The 22,110-nt window shown below is 39.9% G+C and overlaps 1 protein-coding gene across 1 annotated transcript in view; it reads right to left on the bottom strand.

The window, feature by feature from the left end:
* Positions 1–22,110, bottom strand: part of LOC128661685 (probable C-mannosyltransferase DPY19L4) — a 139,320-nt gene that overhangs the window by 92,723 nt on the left and 24,487 nt on the right. Inside the window, exon 5 of the mRNA XM_053715911.1 lies at positions 13,248–13,372. Coding sequence (XP_053571886.1) covers positions 13,248–13,372 — 125 coding nt within the window. The remainder of the gene's footprint in view (positions 1–13,247; positions 13,373–22,110) is intronic.

Genomic DNA, 22,110 nt, shown 5'->3' with positions numbered 1-22,110 from the left:
CATTTACTGTACCCACACATATTATATACCATTTTTCTCACCATTAAATTGACTTTCTAAAGATACCATTATTTTCATCATATCTTATAATTTACTATAAAAAAAAATATATAGAATATGATGAAAAAATGGAAGAAAAGAAAACCAAAATTTATGCTTACCTGATAAATTTCTCTTTCTCTTGTGGTGTATCCAGTCCACGGGTTCATCCATTACTTGTGGGAGATATTCTCCTTCCCAACAGGAAGCTGCAAGAGGACACCCACAGCAAAGCTGTCTATATAGCTCCTCCCCTAACCCCCACCTCCAGTCATTCGACCGAAGACAAGTAAGAAAAAGGAGAAACTATAGGGTGCAGTGGTGACTGTAATTTTAAAAATAAAAACACCTGCCTTAAAGTGACAGGGCGGGCCGTGGACTGGATACACCACAAGAGAAAGAAATTTATCAGGTAAGCATAAATTTTGTTTTCTCTTGTAAGGTGTATCCAGTCCACGGGTTCATCCATTACTTGTGGGATACCAATGCTTTATATACACAGATGAAGGGAGGGACAAGGCAGGAACTTAAATGGAAGGCACCACTGCCTGTAAGACCTTTCTCCCAAAAATAGCCTTCGAGGAAGCAAAAGTATCAAATCTGTAGAATTTAGAAAAAGTATGAAGCGAAGACCAAGTCACCGCCTTACAAATCTGTTCAACAGAGGCCTCATGTTTAAAAGCCCATGTGGAAGCTACCGCTCTAGTAGAATGAGCTGTAATTCTTTCAGGAGGCTGCTGGCCAGCAGTCTCATAAGCTAAACGGATTATGCTTCTCAGCCAAAAAGAAAGAGAAGTTGCCGAAGCCTTTAGGCCTCTTCTCTTTAAAGAATATACAACAAACAATGCAGATGTTTGACGAAAATCCTTAGTAGCTTGCAAATAAAACTTTAAAGCACGAACCACGTCAAGATTGTGTAACAGATGTTCCTTCTTTGAAGAAGGATTAGGACACAGTGACGGAACAACAATTTCCTGATTGATATTCTTATTAGATACCACCTTAGGAAGAAACCCAGGTTTGGTCCGCAAAACCACCTTATCTGCATGGAAGATCAGATAAGGGGAATCACACTGTAAGGCAGATAACTCTGAAACTCTTTGAGCCGAAGAGATAGCTACTAGGAACAGAACTTTCCAAGATAAAAGCTTGATATCTATGGAATGCAAAGGTTCAAACGGAACCCCTTGAAGAATTTTAAGAACTAAATTTGAACTCCATGGCGGAGCAACAGGTTTAAACACAGGCCTGATTCTAACCAAAGCCTGACAAAACGCCTGAACGTCTGGAACATCAGCCAGACGCTTGTGCAAAAGAATAGACAGAGCAGAAATCTGTCCCTTTAAGGAACTAGCCGATAATCCCTTTTCCAATCCATCTTGGAGAAAAGATAATATCCTAGGAATCCTGACCTTACTCCACGAGTAACCCTTGGATTCACACCAATGAAGATATTTACACCATATCTTATGATATATTTTCCTGGTGACAGGCTTTCGAGCCTGAATCAAGGTATCAATGACCGACTCGGAGAAACCACGTTTTGATAAAATCAAGCGTTCAATCTCCAAGCAGTCAGAAGCAGAGAAATCAGATTTGGATGTTTGAATGGACCTTGGATTAGAAGGTCCTGCCTCAGCGGCAGAGTCCATGGTGGAAAGGATGACATGTCCACCAGATCTGCATACCAAGTCCTGCGTGGCCACGCAGGTGCTATCAAAATCACAGAAGCTCTCTCCTGCTTGATCTTGTAAATCAGACGAGGGAGGAGAGGAAATGGTGGAAACACATAAGCCAGGCTGAAGGACCATGGCACTGCTAGAGCATCTATCAGCGTTGCCTGGGCATCCCTTGACCTGGACCCGTAACGAGGAAGCTTGGCGTTCTGACGAGATGCCATCAGATCCAGTTCTGGTTTGCCCCATAGTTGAATCAGCTGGGCAAATACCTCCGGATGGAGCTCCCACTCCCCCGGATAAAAAGTCTGCCGACTTAGAAAGTCCGCCTCCCAGTTCTCTACTCCTGGGATATGGATAGCTGAGAGATGGCAAGAGTGAACCTCTGCCCAAAGAATTATCTTGGAAACCTCCATCATTGCCAAGGGACTCCTTGTTCCCCCCTGATGGTTGATATAGGCTACAGTCGTGATATTGTCCGACTGAAATCTGATGAATCTGACCGCAGCTAGTTGAGGCCAAGCCTGAAGAGCATTGAATATCGCTCTTAGCTCCAGAATGTTTATCGGAAGGAAGGCCTCCTCCTGAGTCCACGAACCCTGAGCCTTAAGGGAATTCCAAACTGCGCCCCAGCCCAGAAGGCTGGCATCTGTCGTCACTATAGTCCACTTTGGCCTGCGGAAACTCATTCCCCTGGACAGATGGACCCGAGATAACCACCAGAGAAGAGAATCCCTGGTCTCTTGATCCAGAGGAGACAAATCTGTGTAGTCCCCATCCCACTGATTGAGCATGCAAAGCTGCAGTGGTCTGAGATGTAGGCAAGCAAACGGAACTATGTCCATTGCCGCTACCATCAGGCCGATAGTCATTTCATTCCCCATTTTAACATATAGCCCATAAAGCGTTTAACAGAGATCTAATCAAATCTCTCTCTGTATGTAGTACAATATGTAGAGCATATAGGTTTCTATATCATAAACCCTCTTGTTTGTTAACTATGAGCGAGTATATCATGGAATTTGTGATTCTCTCAGTTTTATCTGTGTATATAGTTATTATATGAGTAACATTTATATTACAGCTTTGATTAAGGCTTTTTAACAGCGTCTCTTGTTTCATACTTAGGTAAATCTGCTTGGTATGTTAGCTGTATACGTAGCCATATAATCAATTCATACCCCATTTGTATGTTCAGCTGATAAGGTATTAAGAGAGTTTCTATAATATATCGTTGTGAGGGTAGTAAAGGTAGTCACCTCTGAATTTATGCCTACCAGTTCTGCATATATAGCCTATAATTAATCAGTTGTTTGACTGTTTATACATCTCAGGTTAAATAACCTTAGTTTATAACGGTCACTACTCAAAAGCGTTTGCTTACTGCTCGTTCAGTGATTCCGACTTATACAGAGCTCATTTTTGTCTGAGTTCACTCTGTAATGTTTAAATTATTAGGTTACCCCACTTTTATAATTACTATAAGATAGACCAAAGTTACTTTAACATTATAAATGGTACACAGACTACAGTAAGTAGAGGATAGCTTAGGGCTAACTAAAAACACAGGAGCTCCTAAGACTCCTCACCAAGGCCCTGACCTTCCTGACATGTTTTGCCGTAGACCGGCTTTTTCAAAGGATATATATATATATATATATATATATATATATATATATATATATATATATATACACATACACACACACATATACATACACACATACATACATATACGTAGCTACCAATCACATCAGTGTTCAGCTCAGAAGCGGAAGTGCATAGCCGCTCTGAAACTGCCACCATTTTCAGGAGTTAAAATCTAGAGAAATAATCTACCACGTTAGAACATTGTAATATTAATCTGTTTTGTTTCTTTAAGCAAGGTAATGCATTTAAAAGCAGTCTATGAAATTCCTTCTCACATACAAAATGAGAAACATATCTTTCATACATAGGGACTAAAGAGTTATAATTTACCAAATAATCACATCCTGTTAAGAGGAACCACCTCTCTCCTGCCCATACAAGGCATGAAGCTTTCTTTGTATGCATTTCTGCTACAGGAAGGGTGAATGGAGGTTTATGCTTTAAGCAACTTCATTTGCTATTTGAAGCATGTGCAGTATAATAATCATTAAGCTTCTCTAATGTTTATAGCACATTTAAATAGGCCGGATGGAGTGAGATTTAGCAACACGCGTGGGGAGAAAAGTAAATATTTATTAGAATTACATAACTGAACTAACATAACTGGACACTGCATAGCAAGTATAATTAAGATGATGTTTGACTTTCTGTTTTGACAGCTTCATAACTGCGACCAGAACATGTTTTACATTTTGAAAGCCACAGCCCTGACCTTACAACTTCCTTTTTTTTTTTTTTTTTTTTTTTAAAGGCTCTCTCGTGATCTAGAAAAGAGCTTACTCATCTTTCATTATATATATACACACATACATATATATATATATATACACACATACATATATATATATATATATATATATATACACACATATATACATACATACACACACACACAACACATCTTGTTGAGGTTTAAAGCATAAACCTCCATTCACCCTGCTTGTGCAATGCCGCCCCCTGCAGATTTGCGGACGCTAGATTGGCCACTAGCAGGGGGTGTCAATACAAAATAGTACTATTTATTCCTAAACCATACAATATTTTCAGTTAGTAGAAGAAAGAAAAAAATAAAACTATGCCACTGGCACTTACTCCAGCATATCAGAATTTCAGTGCAAAGTGACTTATGTAGCTTTTTGTAGGTTATTTAAATTCAAAGCCATTTGATTCAGTTAGAAAACTAGTGTGATAATCTATTTATTGCATACTTTACAGCCGCCTTTGGAGCAAGATGTCACTCCTTCCCAAATCATTCCTGTAACAATTTGACAGTGTTATTCTAACCCATCAAAAAAAAACTTTAAGTAGCATTTCACATCTTTTTTTTTTTTTTTTTTTTTTTTTTTTAATAGCCATAATCTCTTTAAAAAAAAAGTCTGGCACACCTTGGTAAGCATACCATATGGGTCCATACAGACTTATACTCTGCACATCACATGTACAGTAAAAGCTATAACTGATACAGCTTATACGAATATAGATGTATCACAAAAATGCTTCTAAACAAAACTTTAATCCACTCAACTTGAATAACTAGAATATCCATTTTAGGGATTTAAACTGTTCTACTATCAATGCTCTAGCTATACGACCTTCACACAGCGCTGATTGGAGAACAGTTCAAGCAGTTAGCTCACAAAAAATATATACAGTATCCCACAAAAGTGAGTACACCCCTCACATTTTTGTAAATATTTTATTATATCTTTTCATGTGACAACACTGAAGAAATGACATTTTGTTACAATGTAAAGTAGTGAGTGTACAGCCTGTATAACAGTGTAAATTTGCTGTCCCCTCAAAATAACTCAACACACAGCCATTAATGTCTAAACCGTTGGCAACAAAAGTAATTACACCGCTAAATGGAAATGTCCAAATTGGGTCCAAAGTGTCAATATTTTGTGTGGCCACCATTATTTTCCAGCACTGCCTTAACCCTCTTGGGCATGGAGTTCACCAGAGCTTCACAGGTTGTCACTGTCCTCTTCCACTCCTCCATGACGAGATCACGAAGCTGGTGGATGTTAGAGACCTTGCACTCCCCCACCATCCGTTTGAGGATGCCCCACACAGATGCTCAATAGGGTTTAGGTCTGGAGACATGCTTGGCCAGTCCATCCCTTTTACCCTCAGCTTCTTTAGCAAGGCAGTGGTCGTCTTGGAGGTGTGTTTGGGGTTGTTATCATGTTGGAATACTGCCCTGTGGCCCGATCATGCTCTGCTTCAGTATGTCACAGTACATGTTGGAATTCATGGTTCCCTCAATGAACTATAGCTCCCCAGTGCCGGCAGCACTCATGCAGGCCCAGACCATGACACTCCCACCACCATGCTTGACTGTAGGCAAGACACACTTGTACTCCTCACCTGGTTGCCGCCACACACGCTTGACACCATCTGAACCAAATAAGTTTATCTTGGTCTCATCGAACCACAGGACATGGTTCCAGTAATCCATGTCCTTAGTCTGCTTGTCTTCAGCAAACTGTTTGCAGGCTTTCTTGTGCATCATCTTTAGAAGAGGTTTCCTTCTGGAACGACAGCCATGCAGACCAATTTGATGCAGTATGCGTCGTATGGGCTGAGCACTGACCCCCCAACGCCTTCAACCTCTGCAGCAATGCTGGCAGCACTCATACGTCTATTTCCCAAAGACAACCTCTGGATATGACGCTTAGCACGTGCACTAAACTTCTTTGGTCGACCATGGCGAGGCCTGTTCTGAGTGGAACCTGTCCTTTGAAACCGTTGTATGGTCTTGCCCATCTTGCTGCAGCTCAGTTTCAGAGTCTTGGCAATCTTCTTATAGCCTAGGCTATCTTTATGTAGAGCACCAATTCTTTTTTTTTCAGATCCTCAGAGAGTTCTTTGCCATGAGGTACCATGATGAACTTCCAGTGACCAGTATGAGAGAGTGTGAAAGCGATAACACTAAATTTAGCACCCTCGTTCCCCATTCACACCTGAGAACTTGTAACACTAACGAGTCAGGGGAGGGAAAATGGCTAATTGGGCCCAATTTGGACATTTTCACTTAGGGGTGTACTCACTTTTGTTGCCAACGGTTTAGACATTAATGGTTGTGTGTTGAGTTATTTTGAGGGGACAGCAAATTTACACTGTTGTGTAGGCTGTACACTCACTACTTTACATTGTAGCAAAGTGTCTATTTCTTCAGTGTTGTCACATGAAAAGATAGAATAAAATATTTACAAAAATGTGAGGGGTGTACTCACTTTTGTGGGATACTGTATATACTTTTAAACTGGGCAGCTAGAGCATGGGGTATTAGAATTTCAGTGCTACAATAAAAAGTAAGTTAAAGCCTTTCTTCATTAAAACTGATGAATTAAACTGCATCTAAAATATTGCTAACTTGAGGGATCCGTTTATACAAAGGGCAAAATGTACCATAACTTTAAAGGGTTATGAAACAGTGTGCCTTTAGTAAAACAAAATGTTAAAGTAAACATAAAAATAAATTGTGTTAAACATTCAGTAAACAACTTAATTGTTTTCTTGCAAAATGAGCACTTGGAAATTCTCAGTGTAGCCACTGTCTTCAGTGTAATAAGAGCTGACATTACAGAACTTAAAGGGACGCGGCACTGTAAAATTATAAAATTGTCTCCCCTTTAATTTGCTCCCAATTACCCATTTTATCCACTGGAGTGTAATAAATTGTTTGCAAATTGTGTCCTTCCCTTTATTTTGGCATTTGAAATAGATGCTTTTGCATGTGGTATCCAACTATACTGAATATTTCAATACTTAAAGGGACAGTATACACCAATTTTCCTATAACTGCACGTAATAGAAACTAAAATAAAGAAGAATATGCAGAGATACTGATCTAAAAATCCAGTACAATACTTTTTAAAAACTTACTCCTCCACTGTCGAAGAGGTTAGGCTGGGAAAGCAGAAAGAGCAGACCCCCCCCCCTCCACATATGAAAAGACAGGGTTACACAAATAATAGCAATAAGAATATGTAGACCTGGGTCTACATCTGATACTTTGGGGCTTGGTTAAAACTCTGAAAATCAGCACAATAATATTTTTTTTAACCCTTTAACGACGCATGTCGTACAGGGTACGTCGCGCAGAACCTGGTCTTTAACCCCTTAACGACTGAGGACGTGCAGGGTACGTCCTCAGAAAAAAGGCAGTTAACGACTGAGAACGTACCCTGCACGTCCTCAGTGTGGAAAGCAGCTGGAAGCAATCCTGCTCGCTTCCAGATGCTTTCCGGTTATTGCAGTGATGCCTCGATATGGAGGCATCCTGCAATAACCTTTTTAAGCAATCCGGTGCAGAGAGAGCCACTCTGTGGCCCTCTCTGCACCGGAGATGGGTGGCTTACTTTGTTGGTGGGTGGGAGCCGGACCGGGAGGCGGCCATCGATGGCCCTGGTTATGTGAAGGGGGGCGGGATCGTGGGCGGGGGTGGCTGGGGGCACGCACGGGCGCGCGCGCGTGCACAGGAGGGTGGGGGCGGGCGCGTGCACGGGGAGGGAGCGGGTGGGAACCGCTACACTACAGAAAATTTTGAAAAGAAAAAATGTTAAAAAAATTTCAAATATATATATAAAAAAAACGATCAGCAAGGTGGTGGGGGTTTGTCTGTGTGGGGGTGGGGGGGGGAAGCTACACTACAGAAAAAAACAAAAAAAACAAAAAAGCACTTTTTATTGCAAACTGGGTACTGGAAGACAGCTGCCAGTACCCAAGATGGCCCCCAATAAGGCAGAGGGGAGGGTTAGAGAGCGGTTTTGGGGGGGGATCAGGGAGGTTGGGGGCTAAGGGGGGGATCCTACACAGTAGCATATGTAAATATGCTAAAAAATATTTTTTGTTTTTTTAAAAAAACCTTTTATTTTAGTACTGGCAGACTTTCTGCCAGTACTTAAGATGGCGGGGACAATTGTGGGGTGGGGGAGGGAAGGGAGCTGTTTGGGAGGGATCAGGGGGTGGGATGTGTCAGATGGGAGGCTGATCTCTACACTAAAGCTAAAATTAACCCTGCAAGCTCCCTACAAACTCCCTAATTAACCCCTTCACTGCTAGCCATAATACACGTGTGAGGCGCAGCAGGATTTAGCGGCCTTCTAATTACCAGAAAGCAACGCCAAAGTCATATATGTCTGCTATTTCTGAACAAAAGGGATCCCAGACAAGCATTTACAACAATTTGTGCCATAATTGCACAAGCTGTTTGTAAATGATTTCAGTGAGAAACCTAAAATTGTGAAAAATTTTACTTTTTTTTTAATTTGATCGCATTTGGCGGTGAAATGGTGGCATGAAATATACCAAAATGTGCCTAGATCAATACTTGGGGTTGTCTACTAGACTACACTAAAGCTAAAATTAACCCTACAAGCTCCCTAAAAGCTCCCTAATTAACCCCTTAACTGCTGGGCATAATACACTTGTGGTGCGCAGTGGCATTTAGCGGCCTTCTAATTACCAAAAAGCAACGCCAAAGCCATATATGTCTGCTATTTCTGAACAAAGGGGATCCCAGAGAAGAATTTACAACCACTTATGCCATAATTGCACAAGTTGTTTGTAAATAATTTCAGTGAGAAACCGAAAGTTTGTGAAAAAATTTGTGAAAAAGTGAACGATTTTTTTGTATTTGATCGCATTTGGCGGTGAAATGGTGGTATGAAATATACCAAAATTGGCCTAGATCAATACTTTGGGATGTCTACTAAAAAAAAATATATACATGTCAATGGATATTCAGAGATTCCTGAAAGATATTAGTGTTCTAATGTAACTAGCGCTAATTTTGGAATAAAATGGTTTGGAAAATTGCAAAGTGCTACTTGTATTTATGGCCCTATAACTTGCAAAAAAAGCAAAGAACATGTAAACATTGGGTATTTCTAAACTCAGGACAAAATTTAGAAACTATTTAGCATGGGTGTTTTTTGGTGGTTTTAGATATGTAACAGATTTTGGGGGTCAAAGTTAGAAAAAGTGTGTTTTTTCCATTTTTCCTCATATTTTATCATTTTTTTTATAGTAAATTATAAGATATGATGAAAATAATGGTATCTTTAGAAAGTCCATTTAATGGCGAGAAAAACTGTATATAATATGTGTGGGAACAGTAAATGAGTAAGAGGAAAATTACAGCTAAACACAAACATCGCAAAAATGTAAAAATAGCCTTGGTCCCAAACGGACAGAAAATGGAAAAGTGCTGTGGTCATTAAGGGGTTAAAGACCAGCCACATACCCTGTACGACATTTGGGGTTTAAAGCGGCTGGAAGCGATCCTCGAGGCATCCTACAATAACACCCCTTGGCCATCCAATGCAGAGAGCCACTCTGTGGCCCTCTCTGCACCAGACATCGATGGCCAGTATCGTTGGTGGGTGGGAGCTTACGTGGGAGGCGGGTGGGCAGCCATCGATGGGCCATATGACGTTGAGGGGGGCGGGATCGTGGGCGTGCACGTCGGGGAGCACACGGAGTCGTGCGCTCGTGCACGGCTACACTACAGAATTTGTTTTAAAAAAAAGTAGGATAGAGTGGGGTAAAAATTAATTTAAAAAAAAGACATCTAAGGGATCTGGGAGGAACAAAGGGGATCCCAGAGAAGCATTTACAACCATTTGTGCCATAATTGCACAAGCTGTTTGTAAATAATTTCAGTGAGAAACCTAAAGATTGTGAAAAAAATTGTGAAAAAGTGAACTTTTTTTTTTATTTGATCGCATTTGGCGGGGAAATGGTGTCATAAAATATACCAAAATGGGCCTAGATCAATACTTTGGGTTGTCTACTACACTACACTAAAGCTAAAATTAACCCTACAAGCTCCCTACACGCTCCCTAATTAACCCCTTCACTGCTGGACATAATACATGTGTGGTGCGCAGCTGCATTTAGCGGCCTTCTAATTACCAAGAAGCAACGCCAGTGTTTACAACCATTTATGCCATAATTGAACAAGTTGTTTGCAAATAATTTCAGTGAGAAACCTAAAGTTTTTGAAAAAAATTATGAAAAAGTGAACAATTTTTGTTATTTGATCGCCTTTGGCGGTGAAATGGTGGCATGAAATATACCAAAATGGGCCTAGATCAGTACTTTAGGATGTCTTCTAAAAAAATATATATACATGTCAAGGGAAATTCAGGGATTCCTGAAAGATATCAGTGTTCCAATGTAACTAGCGGAAATAGCAAAGTGCTACTTGTACTTATTGCCCTATAACTTGCAAAAAAAGCAAAGAACATGTAAACATTGGGTATTTCTAAAACTCAGGACAAAATTTAGAAACTATTCAGCATGGGTGTTTTTTGGTGGTTGCAGATGTGTAACAGATTTTGAGGGTCAAAGTTAGAAAAAGTGTGTTTTTTTCAATTTTTTCTCATATTTTATAATTTTTTTTATAGTAAATTATAAGATATGATGAAAATAATGGTATCTTTAGAAAGTCCATTTAATGGGGAGAAAACCGGTATATAATATGTGTGGGTACAGTAAATGAGCAAGAGGAAAATTACAGCTAAACACAAACACAGCAGAAATGTAAAAATAGCCCTGGTCCTTAAAAGGGACATTAAACACTAAATACATGCTAGATAGAATGATGCATTCAAAGAAAAGATTAGTCCATGACTAACATGTAGATGTATTTTTTAAAGTTTCATTAGTTGTTTAAAAAGGGACAAAATAAGTGTAAAGTTTTAGTGTCTATAAAACACTGGGAGCTGCCATGTTGTAACTTGTGTTACCTTCTCTGCTGTGGCCAATTAGGGACCGTTATAAATAGGTCACTAGAGTGTGCAGCCAATGGTTGTGCGGGATTTAACAGTGTTCTGCACTTCCATTTTTAACAGCAACTGAAAAGCTCACAATTTCAGAATGAAATTACAGGCAAAATGGACAAAATAAATAATGAAAGTATATTGCAGAGTTGTTTTATATATATAATTTATCATTTTATATTACCATCTCAAAGTGTTTAATGTCCCTTTAAGGGAAAGAAATTGAAAAATGGCCTTGTCCTTAAGGAGTTAAAAAAAGCAAAACTATACATTGTTACAAAAACACTCCCAGATGGGCTATATAAATTGATAGTCTACAAAACAAAAGAAAAATCTAGTGTACAATGTACCTTTAAAGGGACATGAAACCTAAAAATGTTATTTCACGATTCAGATAAAGTATTCAGTTATAGACAACTTTCCAATTTACTTCTATTATCTAATTTGTTTCATTCTCTTTGTATACTTTGTTGGAAAGCATACCTAGGAAGGCTCAGGAGCTAGCTGTTGGTTGGTGGCTGCACATATATACCTCGTCATTTGCAATGTGTTCAGCTCGCTCCCAGCAGGGCATTGCTACTCCTTCAATAATGGATACAAAGAGAATGAAGCAAAATTGATTATAATAGAAGTAATATAGGAAAATGTTTACAAATGTATGCTCTATCTGAATCATGAAAGGAACATTTTGAGTTTCATGTCCATTTTTAACCTTTTAACGCCATTATGCCGTTCTATGCCGTCATAATTACACTGGGCTTTAGCGCCGTTATGACGGAATAGAACGTCATAGCCAACAGCTGTCCTGAAGTCTACTGCGCTTCCTGGATTTGATCGTGGTCTGGAGGGCATTCCGAGCGTTATAGGGACGCCCCCCCAGGCCCGATCCAATAATTGAAATCTACATCTACATTCCAATTCTTCTACATCGGAACAGTTGTTCCGATGTAGACACTTTAACCCCGGCAATAAAGCATTGGCTAAAGAAAAGCAATGTAAACATAGCCAGAAGAATAAATTACACTCCCAGTGGGGGTAGAAGACATAAGCAATCAAATTTTAAATTTTCAATTGATCTCTTAGGGTATGATGATCAAAAACTCCCTGGCATGGAAAGTCATTATGCTAAATGTTTTGGGCTATTTTGAGCATTATATTGCAATGTCTGTGTGTCTCTCCTTTCCAAGCAAAGCTCTGCAAACATAGATAAATAGCTCTGAAGCTACAATTATCTGGAGGGTCTTTGCAATGCTGTATTCATGCCGTTGGCTGAAAGTCCGTATGCAGTATGCATGAGGGCTTGAACTGGGTGGATATCTATCCTTGAGTGTCGGTTTGCTTTTACATCTGCATGTATATGGACTTTCTGTCAAGCGCATGAATGTTTTAGAAACTGCACATTAGTCACAGCTTTGGATATGGTTTACTTGCTTGTTTGCACGGCTTGCTATTTACCGAGTGATTGGCTGGAAGTTTATGCATTTAACACGTGTGTGGATATCGAAGCTCTGCTATTCCTATACAGACTGTACAGGGATTTTGAGGCAATGTCTATGCTTTTTCTCTCCTTCTTAAAGGGACAGTAAAGTCAAAATTAAACTTTCATGATTCAGATAGAACATGTCATTTTAAACAACTTTCCAATGTACTTCTATTATCAAATTAACTTTGTAATCTTGCTGTCCTATAATGCAGAGTAAATCTAAGTAGGCTGAGGAGCGTGCACGTGTCTTTAGCAATAGTGTTTGCAACTAGGTATAACACTGCTATAAACAATGTTGCAAACACTGATCCCAAAAAGCTAAAGAGAAGTGCACACTCCTGAGCTCACCTCGGGTTAACTCTTTGAGAAAGGATACACAGAGAACTAAGCAAAATGAATAATAGAAGTAAATAGGAAAGTGGTTTGAAACTAACAAATCCATTTAAGTTTAATTTTGACTTTAACGTCCCTCTAAGAAACATTAGTACACTTTATTTTTAATTTGTACAGCTGACACTCTATGGTAACTTGCCCCAACTCTATGGTTATACACTGACACGCTCACTGACCACTGGGAAAGACTGAGAATATAATAAACTTCCTTACCCTGCGGCTGGAAAACCAGAATTTGCGCTCATGATAGGCAGAGAGATATACTGCATACATCATGCCACAAGTAACAGCCACCACACAGCCAAAGAAAAGCTCTGCAAACCGCTGCAAGGCCACATCTGAAATAAAACAAATTGTGAGAGCAGGTATATACTGTTTGTCACACCAACCATGGTTTTAAAGAGGGCATTTTTCAAACAACAAACTTTAAATACTATCTGCATTCATTTAATATATGCATTAACATTTTTTTGGGTGTGGGGAATATATTAATTAGATAAATGGGGGCTACATGTTCTCAATTTTTTGTAAAGAACTGAATCGTTATGGAGAGGTACATGAAGGCACCATCAATTAAAAAAACATAATTTATGCTTACCTGATAAATTTATTTCTCTTGTGGTGTATCCAGTCCACGGATCATCCATTACTTGTGGGATATTCTCCTTCCCAACAGGAAGTTGCAAGAGGATTACCCACAGCAGAGCTGCTATATAGCTCCTCCCCTAACTGCCACTCCCAGTCATTCGACCGAAACAAGCCAAGAAAGGAGAAACTATAGGGTGCAGTGGTGACTGTAGTTTAAATTAAAATTTAGACCTGCCTTAAAAAGACAGGGCGGGCCGTGGACTGGATACACCACAAGAGAAATAAATTTATCAGGTAAGCATAAATTATGTTTTCTCTTGTAAGGTGTGTCCAGTCCACGGATCATCCATTACTTGTGGGATACCAATACCAAAGCTAAAGTACACGGATGAAGGGAGGGACAAGGCAGGCTTAAATGGAAGGAACCACTGCCTGTAGAACCTTTCTCCCAAAAATAGCCTCCGAAGAAGCAAAAGTACCAAATTTGTAAAATTTTTAAAAGGTATGAAGCGAAGACCAAGTCGCCGCCTTGCAAATCTGTTCAACAGAAGCCTCATTTTTAAAGGCCCAGGTGGAAGCCACAGCTCTAGTAGAATGAGCTGTAATCCTTTCAGGGGGCTGCTGTCCAGCAGTCTCATAGGCTAAGCGTATTAAGCTCCGAAGCCAAAAAGAAAGAGAGGTTGCCAAAGCTTTTTGACCTCTCCTCTGTCCAGAGTAAACAACAAACAGTGTAGATGTTTGGCGAAAATCTTTAGTAGCTTGTAATTAAAACTTTAAAGCACGGACCACGTCCAGATTATGTAAAAGGCGTTACTTCTTTGAAGAAGGATTGGGACACAATGATGGAACAACAATCTCTTGATTGATATTCTTGTTAGAAACTACCTTAGGTAAAAACCCAGGTTTTGTACGCAGAACTACTTTATCTGAATGGAAAATCAGATAAGGAGAATCACATTGTAAGGCAGATAACTCAGAGACTCTCCGAGCCGAGGAAATAGCCATCAAAAACAGAACTTTCCAAGATAAAAGTTTGATATAAATGGAATGAAGGGGTTCAAACGGAACCCCTTGAAGAACTTTAAGAACCAAGTTTAAGCTCCATGGGGGAGCAACAGGTTTAAACACAGGCTTAATTCTAACCAAAGCCTGACAAAAAGCTTGAACGTCTGGAACTTCTCCCAGACGCTTGTGCAAAAGAATAGACAGAGCAGAAATCTGTCCCTTTAAAGAACTAGCTGATAATCCTTTTTCCAAACCCTCTTGGAGAAAGGACAATATCCTAGGAATCCTAACCTTACTCCATGAGTAATTCTTGGAGTCACACCAATAAAGGTATTTACGCCATATCTTATGGTAGATTTTCCTGGTGACAGGCTTTCGTGCCTGTATAAGGGTATCAATGACTGACTCGGAGAAGCCACGCTTTGATAAAATCAAGCGTTCAATCTCCATGCAGTCAGTCTCAGAGAAATTAGATTCGGATGATTGAAAGGACCTTGTAGTAGAAGGTCTTGTCTCAGAGGCAGGGTCCATGGTGGAAAGGATGACATGTCCACTAGGTCTGCATACCAGGTCCTGCGTGGCCACGCAGGCGCTATCAAGATCACTGATGCTCTCTCCTGTTTGATTTTGGCAATCAGTCGAGGGAGCAGAGGAAACGTTGGAAACACATAAGCCAGGTTGAAGAACCAAGGCGCTGCTAGTGCAAACACCTCCGGATGGAGTTCCCACTCCCCCGGATGAAAAGTCTGACGACTTAGAAAATCCGCCTCCCAGTTCTCTACACCTGGGATATGGATTGCTGATAGGTGGCAAGAGTGATTCTCTGCCCAGCAAATTATCTTGGAGACTTCTAACATCGCTAGGGAACTCCTGGTTCCCCCTTGATGGTTGATGTAAGCCACAGTCGTGATGTTGTCCGACTGAAATCTGATGAACCTCAGGGTTGCTAACTGAGGCCAAGCTAGAAGAGCATTGAATATTGCTCTTAACTCCAGAATATTTATTGGGAGGAGTTTCTCCTCCTGAGTCCACGATCCCTGAGCCTTCAGGGAATTCCAGACTGCACCCCAACCTAGAAGGCTGGCATCTGTTGTTACAATTGTCCAATCTGGTCTGCGAAAGGTCATACCTTTGGACAGATGGACCCGAGATAGCCACCAGAGAAGAGAATCTCTGGTCTCTTGATCCAGATTTAGCAGAGGGGACAAATCTGTGTCGTCCCCATTCCACTGACTGAGCATGCATAGTTGCAGCGGTCTGAAATGTAGGCGCGAAAATGGCACTATGTCCATCGCCGCTACCATCAAGCCGATTACTTACATACACTGAGCCACCGAAGGGCGCGGAATAGAAGGAAGAGCACAGCAAGATTTTAGAAGCTTTGATAACCTGGATTCTGTCAGGTAAATCTTAATTTTTACAGAATCTATCAGAGTCCCTAGGATGGAGACTCTTGTGAGTGGGGATAGAGAACTCTTTTCCTCGTTCACCTCCTACCCATGTGACCTGAGAAATGCCAGAACTATGTCCGTATGTGACTTGGCAATCTGAAAGCTTGACGCCTGTATCAGGATGTCGTCCAGATAAGGGGCCACTGATATACCTTGCGGTCTTAGGACCGTCAGAAGCGATCACAGAACCTTTGTAAAGATTCTTGGAGCTGTAGCTAACCCGAAGGGAAGAGCCACAAATTGGTAATGCCTGTCCAGAAAGGCAAACCTTAGGAACCGATGATGATCTCTGTGAATCGGTATGTGAAGGTAAGCATCCTTCAAATCCGCTGTGGTCATGTACTGATCCTCCTGGATCATAGGTAGGATGGTCCGAATAGTTTCCATTTTGAACTATGGAACTCTGAGGAATTTGTTTAAGATCTTTAGATCCAAAATTGGTCTAAAGGTTCCCTCTTTTTTGGGAACCACAAACAGATTTGAATAAAAACCCTGTCCCTGTTCCGACTGTGGAACTGGACAGATCACTCCCATAACTAGGAGGTCTTGCACACAGCGTAAGAATGCCTCTTTCTTTATCTGGTTTACAGATAATCTCGAAAGATGAAATCTCCCTTGAGGAGGGGAAGCTTTGAAGTCCAGAAGATATCCCTGAGATATGATCTCCAACGCCCAGGGATCCTGAACATCTCTTGCCCATGCCTGGGCGAAGAGAGAAAGTCTGCCCCCTACTAGATCCGTTACCGGATAGGGGGCCGTTCCTTCATGCTGTCTTAGAGGCAGCAGCAGGCTTTCTGGCCTGCTTGCCTTTGTTCCAGGACTGGTTAGGTTTCCAGCCCGGCTTGGATTGAGCAAAAGTTCCCTCTTGTCTTGTAGCAGAGGAAGTTGATGCTGCACCTGCCTTGAAGTTTCGAAAGGCATGAAAATTAGACTGTTTGGCCTTTGATTTGGCCCTGTCTTGAGGAAGGGTATGACCCTTACCTCCAGTAATGTCAGCAATAATTTCCTTCAAACCAGGCCCGAATAGGGTCTGCCCCTTGAAGGGAATGTTAAGTAATTTAGACTTTGAAGTCACGTCAGCTAACCAAGATTTAAGCCATAGTGCCCTACGCGCCTGGATGTCGAATCCAGAATTCTTAGCCGTTAGTTTAGTCAAATGAACAATGGCGTCAGAAACAAAAGAATTAGCTAGCTTAAGTGTTCTAAGCTTGTCAAGTATTTCAGTCAATGGAGTAGCTGTCTGAAAGGCCTCTTCCAGAGACTCAAACCAGAACGCCGCAGCAGCAGTGACAGGAGCAATGCATGCAAGGGGCTGCAGGATAAAACCTTGTTGAATAAACATTTTCTTAAGGTAACCTTCTAATTTTTTATCCATTGGATCTAAAAAAGCACAACTGTCCTCGACAGGGATAGTGGTACGCTTTGATAAAGTAGAAACTGCTCCCTCCACCTTAGGGACCGTCTGCCATAAGTCCCGTGTGGTGGTGTCTATTGGAAACATTTTTCTAAAAATAGGAGGGAGGGAAAACGGCACACCAGGTCTATCCCACTCCTTATTAATAATTTCTGTAAACCTTTTAGGTATTGGAAAAACATCAGTACACACCGGCACTGCATAGTATTTATCCAGTCTACACAATTTCTCTGGTACTGCAATTGTGTCACAGTCATTCAGAGCAGCTAACACCTCCCCAAGAAATACACAGAGGTTCTCAAGCTTAAATTTAAAAGTAGAAATATCTGAATCAGGTTTCCCCGAATCAGAAATGTCACCCACAGACTGAAGCTCTCCTTCCTCAGCTTCTGCATATTGTGACGCAGTATCAGACATGGGCCTTAAGGCATCTGCGCGCTCTGTACTACGTCTAACCCCAGAGCTATTGCGCTTTCCTCTGAATTCAGGCAGTCTGGCTAATACCGCTGACAGGGTATTATCTATGATTGCCGCCATGTCCTGCAAAGTAATCACTATGGGCGTCTGATGTACTTGGCGCCATTTTAGCGTGAGTCCCTTGAGCGGGAGTCAAAGGGTCTGACACGTGGGGAGAGTTAGTCGGCATAACTTCCCCCTCGCCAGAATCCCCTGGTGATAAATTTTTTTAAAGATAAAAGCTGATCTTTATTGTTTAAAGTGAAATCAATACATTTAGTACACATTCTCATATGGGGTTCCACCATGGCTTTTAAACATAATGAACAAGGAGTTTCCTCTATGTCAGACATGTTTATACAGACTAGCAATGAGACTAGCAAGCTTGGAAAACACTTTACATCAAGTTAAACAAGCAATATAAAAAACGTTACTGTGCCTTTAAGGGAAATAAATTTTGCTAAAATTTGAAATAACAGTGAAAAAAGGCAGTTAAACTAACGAAATTTTTACAGTGTATGTAACAAGTTAGCAGAGCACTGCACCCACTTGCAAATGGATGATTAACCCCTTAATACAAAAAACGGATTAACAAATTGAAAAAAACGTTTTTTTTTTGTTTTTTTTTAAACAGTCACAACTGCCACAGCTCCCTGTGGCTTTACCTTCCTCAATATATGACTTTTGAAGCCTTTTGAGCCCTTCAGAGATGTCCTAAAGCATGCAGGGGACTGCTGAGGGAAGCTGAATGTCTCTGTCTGTAATTTTAACTACGCAAAAAAGCGCTAAAATAGGCCCCTCCCACTCATATTACAACAGTGGAAAGCCTCAGGAAACTTTCTAGGCCAAAATCAAGCCAGCCATGTGGAAAAAACTAGGCCCCAATAAGTTTTATCACCAAAGCATATATAAAAACGATTAAACATGCCAGCAAACGTTTTATATTGCACATTAATAAGAGTATATACCTCTGAAAGCAAGCCTGATACTAGTCACTATTAAATCACTGTATTTAGGCTTAACTTACATTAATCCGGTATCAGCAGCTTTTTTTCTAGCAAATTCCATCCCTAGAAAAACTTAAACTGCACATACCTTATTGCAGGATAACCTGCACGCCATTCTCCCTCTGAAGTTACCTCACTCCTCAGACATATGTGAGAAGAGCAGTGGATCTTAGTTACTTCTGCTAAGATCATAGAAAAACGCAGGCATATTCTTCTTCTAAATGCTGCCTGAGATAAAATAGTACAACTCCGGTACCATTTAAAAACAATAAACTTTTGATTGAAGAAAAAACTAACTATATTACACCACTTTCCTCTTACTACCTCCAGCTATGTTGAGAGCTTGCAAGAGAATGACTGGGTATGGCAGTTAGGGGAGGAGCTATATAGCAGCTCTGCTGTGGGTGATCCTCTTGCAACTTCCTGTTGGGAAGGAGAATATCCCACAAGTAATGGATGATCCGTGGACTGGGTACACTTTACAAGAGAAATAAATGTATATTTTACACAACATAATTTAAAAGGGACATGAAAACAAAAAAGGTTCATTTCATTATTCAAATAGAGCATGCAATTTTAAAGGGACATGAAACCCATTTTTTCTTTCATAATTCAGTCACAGAATACGATTATAAACAACTTTCTAAATTACTTCTGTTATCTAATTTGCTTCATTCTCTTGATTTCCGTAATTGAAAAGCATATCTGAGTAGGCTCAGGAGCAGCAAAGCACTATTGGGAGCTAGCTGCCGATTGGTGGCTGCACATATTTGACCTCTTCTCATTTGCTCACCCAATGTGTTCAGCTAATTCCCAGTAGTGCATTGATGCTCCTTCAGCAAAGGGTACCAAAAAAATCAACATATTCAATAAAAAAAGTACAAGAAAGTTATTTAAAATGTATTAAAAATTGTATGTTTCTGTCTGAAGCAAGAAAAATGTGGTTTTCATGTCCCTTTAACACTAAACTAGTAAGCAATAATAATAAATGTATCAAAAGGCTGAATCACTTTCCCAAGGCCAGTGTAAAACATTATTATGTCCAAAAAATAAATCAATAAATAAAAAAAATCACATCTAAAAACTGGATAAAATCCAAATCCCCATTTGTGTAAACTGAAGACCCAGAAAAAAAAAAAGAAAAAATGAGAGACAGAAAAATTTGACAGTGAGAACATAAAGGAAAGAGAACATAATAATGAATGACCAGAGAACAGGAGACTAAACAATTGTATTCAGCAGAATACAGATATAGTGCTGCTTTATTTTTATATATTCAGCAGATTAGTTGGTTAAACAATGTTAACTAAAAAGGTTATAAAAAGTTTGCGAGGAGATGAGTTGGGATCAGCAGCAACATTATGGGCCCAGTGAGGGCCAAATTCCTAACACATGAAGGTTACCTTAAGATGTTTAGATAAACTGTTTAGTTATGCATAATGAAACAACTTTGCAATATATTTTCATTATTTATTTTGTCCCCTTTCCATGCCATTCAGCTCAGAAGATTGAGGAATTTCTACTTCTCAGATCATGAAAAGCACCTGCTGACTTCTCAAGGCAAACCCTGCTACATATATTTCACAAAACAGAGTAATTTATACTAACTTTATGACAGTGGCTAGCCTTTTTATCTGCAGACTAAAGCCCAGACTGGCTCTTCCAAATAAGGCAAATTGTAGGTGGAGCTTGGCTATTAAAAATAATTGCAGTAAAAAGGATGTTAATTTGTTTTAAAACATTAAAGAACCAGTAAATAAACAAATGCAAGATAACAAAACAATGCAAGAGCACCTAGTCTGAACTTCAAATGAGTAGTAGATTTTTTTTGACAAATTTTAAAGTTATGTATATTTCCACTACTCCTGTATCATGTGACAGCCATCAGCCAATCACAAATGCATATAACTTGCACATGCTCAGTAGAAGCTAATGACTCAAAAAGTGTAAATATAAAAAGAATTGTGCATATTTTGTTAATGGAAGTAAATTGGAAAGTAGTTTAAAATTGCATGATCTATGGGTGACCATATTGCCACTTTAAAAGGGGACATATATGAAAAATACATATGTCAGGGATGTTTTAATAAATATTTTGCATAAGAACCCTGACATATGAATTTGTCATATGTGTCCCTTTTTAAAGCAGCAATATGGTCACCCTACCGATATGTTATTCTAAAGCAACACTACAGAAACGCCTTGTAATTACAAGGTGTTTTTTTCCTAAAAATCTCCAGTAAGGTTGCAGGATACCCTCTATTTGCTATTCTTCCTTCCAGGGGGCTCTTTTCAATTGTCCCTCGCTTGCCCACCCACCAGAAGTCCCTAAAACACATATTCACATTTAGTTTGTGTATGCGGTTTTCCTGGGGCAACAAAAACTATAGCACATTCTTATTTCTGCTTTTTCTCATGGGCAAAAATAATAAAAAAGTGCTGCTTTAGAGATTTAAGCTACTGGGAACTCCTGCAACAGATCAAATTAAATACTATTCCCCTTTCTATAACACGCACTGTGCTGCTGAACAACACCACCTTTATCTGTAGTATACGGTTACCCCCATACAGCGCTCCTCAAGTTACAAACTGAATACAATTATCTTCAATGCATCCCTTTCTTTCTAGCTAGTAATGCTTAACCTGTTAATGCTCTGCAATCTCACTAGTTTAGGCTCAGTGTTATGGATTTCAGAAAATAGATTTTTTTCCACTAACTGTATTAACCCCTTAATGACGGAGGCAATTGTCTGAAAGGTTCTGAACATAAACAAAATCTAGAATTTGAGCGCCATGTTTCTTCAACCAAAATTGACCTTTTTCACATTAAGTGTGCCCACACTTATATATAGTTTTAAGAGGACAAATAGTGTTTTCTTTTGACAACAAATATTTATATAAACTATAGCTTAATATGAATAAAACAAAGACACGCGCACACATTTTTTCATTGTGAATATTATAATCCTCATCGATTGCATATTTGTATTCTGCAATGTTCTATGAGTACAACAACCCCATTTACAGGTTTTCTGGGATTTGGGGTTGTTACAGGCCCAAATATGGGGCCTATCCCTTTACATGCAAATTTGACAAATTGATTTTCTAGGCCTATGTCACCTTTAAAGCTGCCAGGCAATCCCAACGTCGGATTC

Source organism: Bombina bombina, chromosome 5 (genome assembly GCF_027579735.1).
Source record: "Bombina bombina isolate aBomBom1 chromosome 5, aBomBom1.pri, whole genome shotgun sequence".
Classification (NCBI taxonomy): Eukaryota; Metazoa; Chordata; class Amphibia; order Anura; family Bombinatoridae; genus Bombina; species Bombina bombina.
Note: the sequence above shows the minus strand (reverse complement) of the source record. Positions and strands in the feature narration are given on the sequence as shown.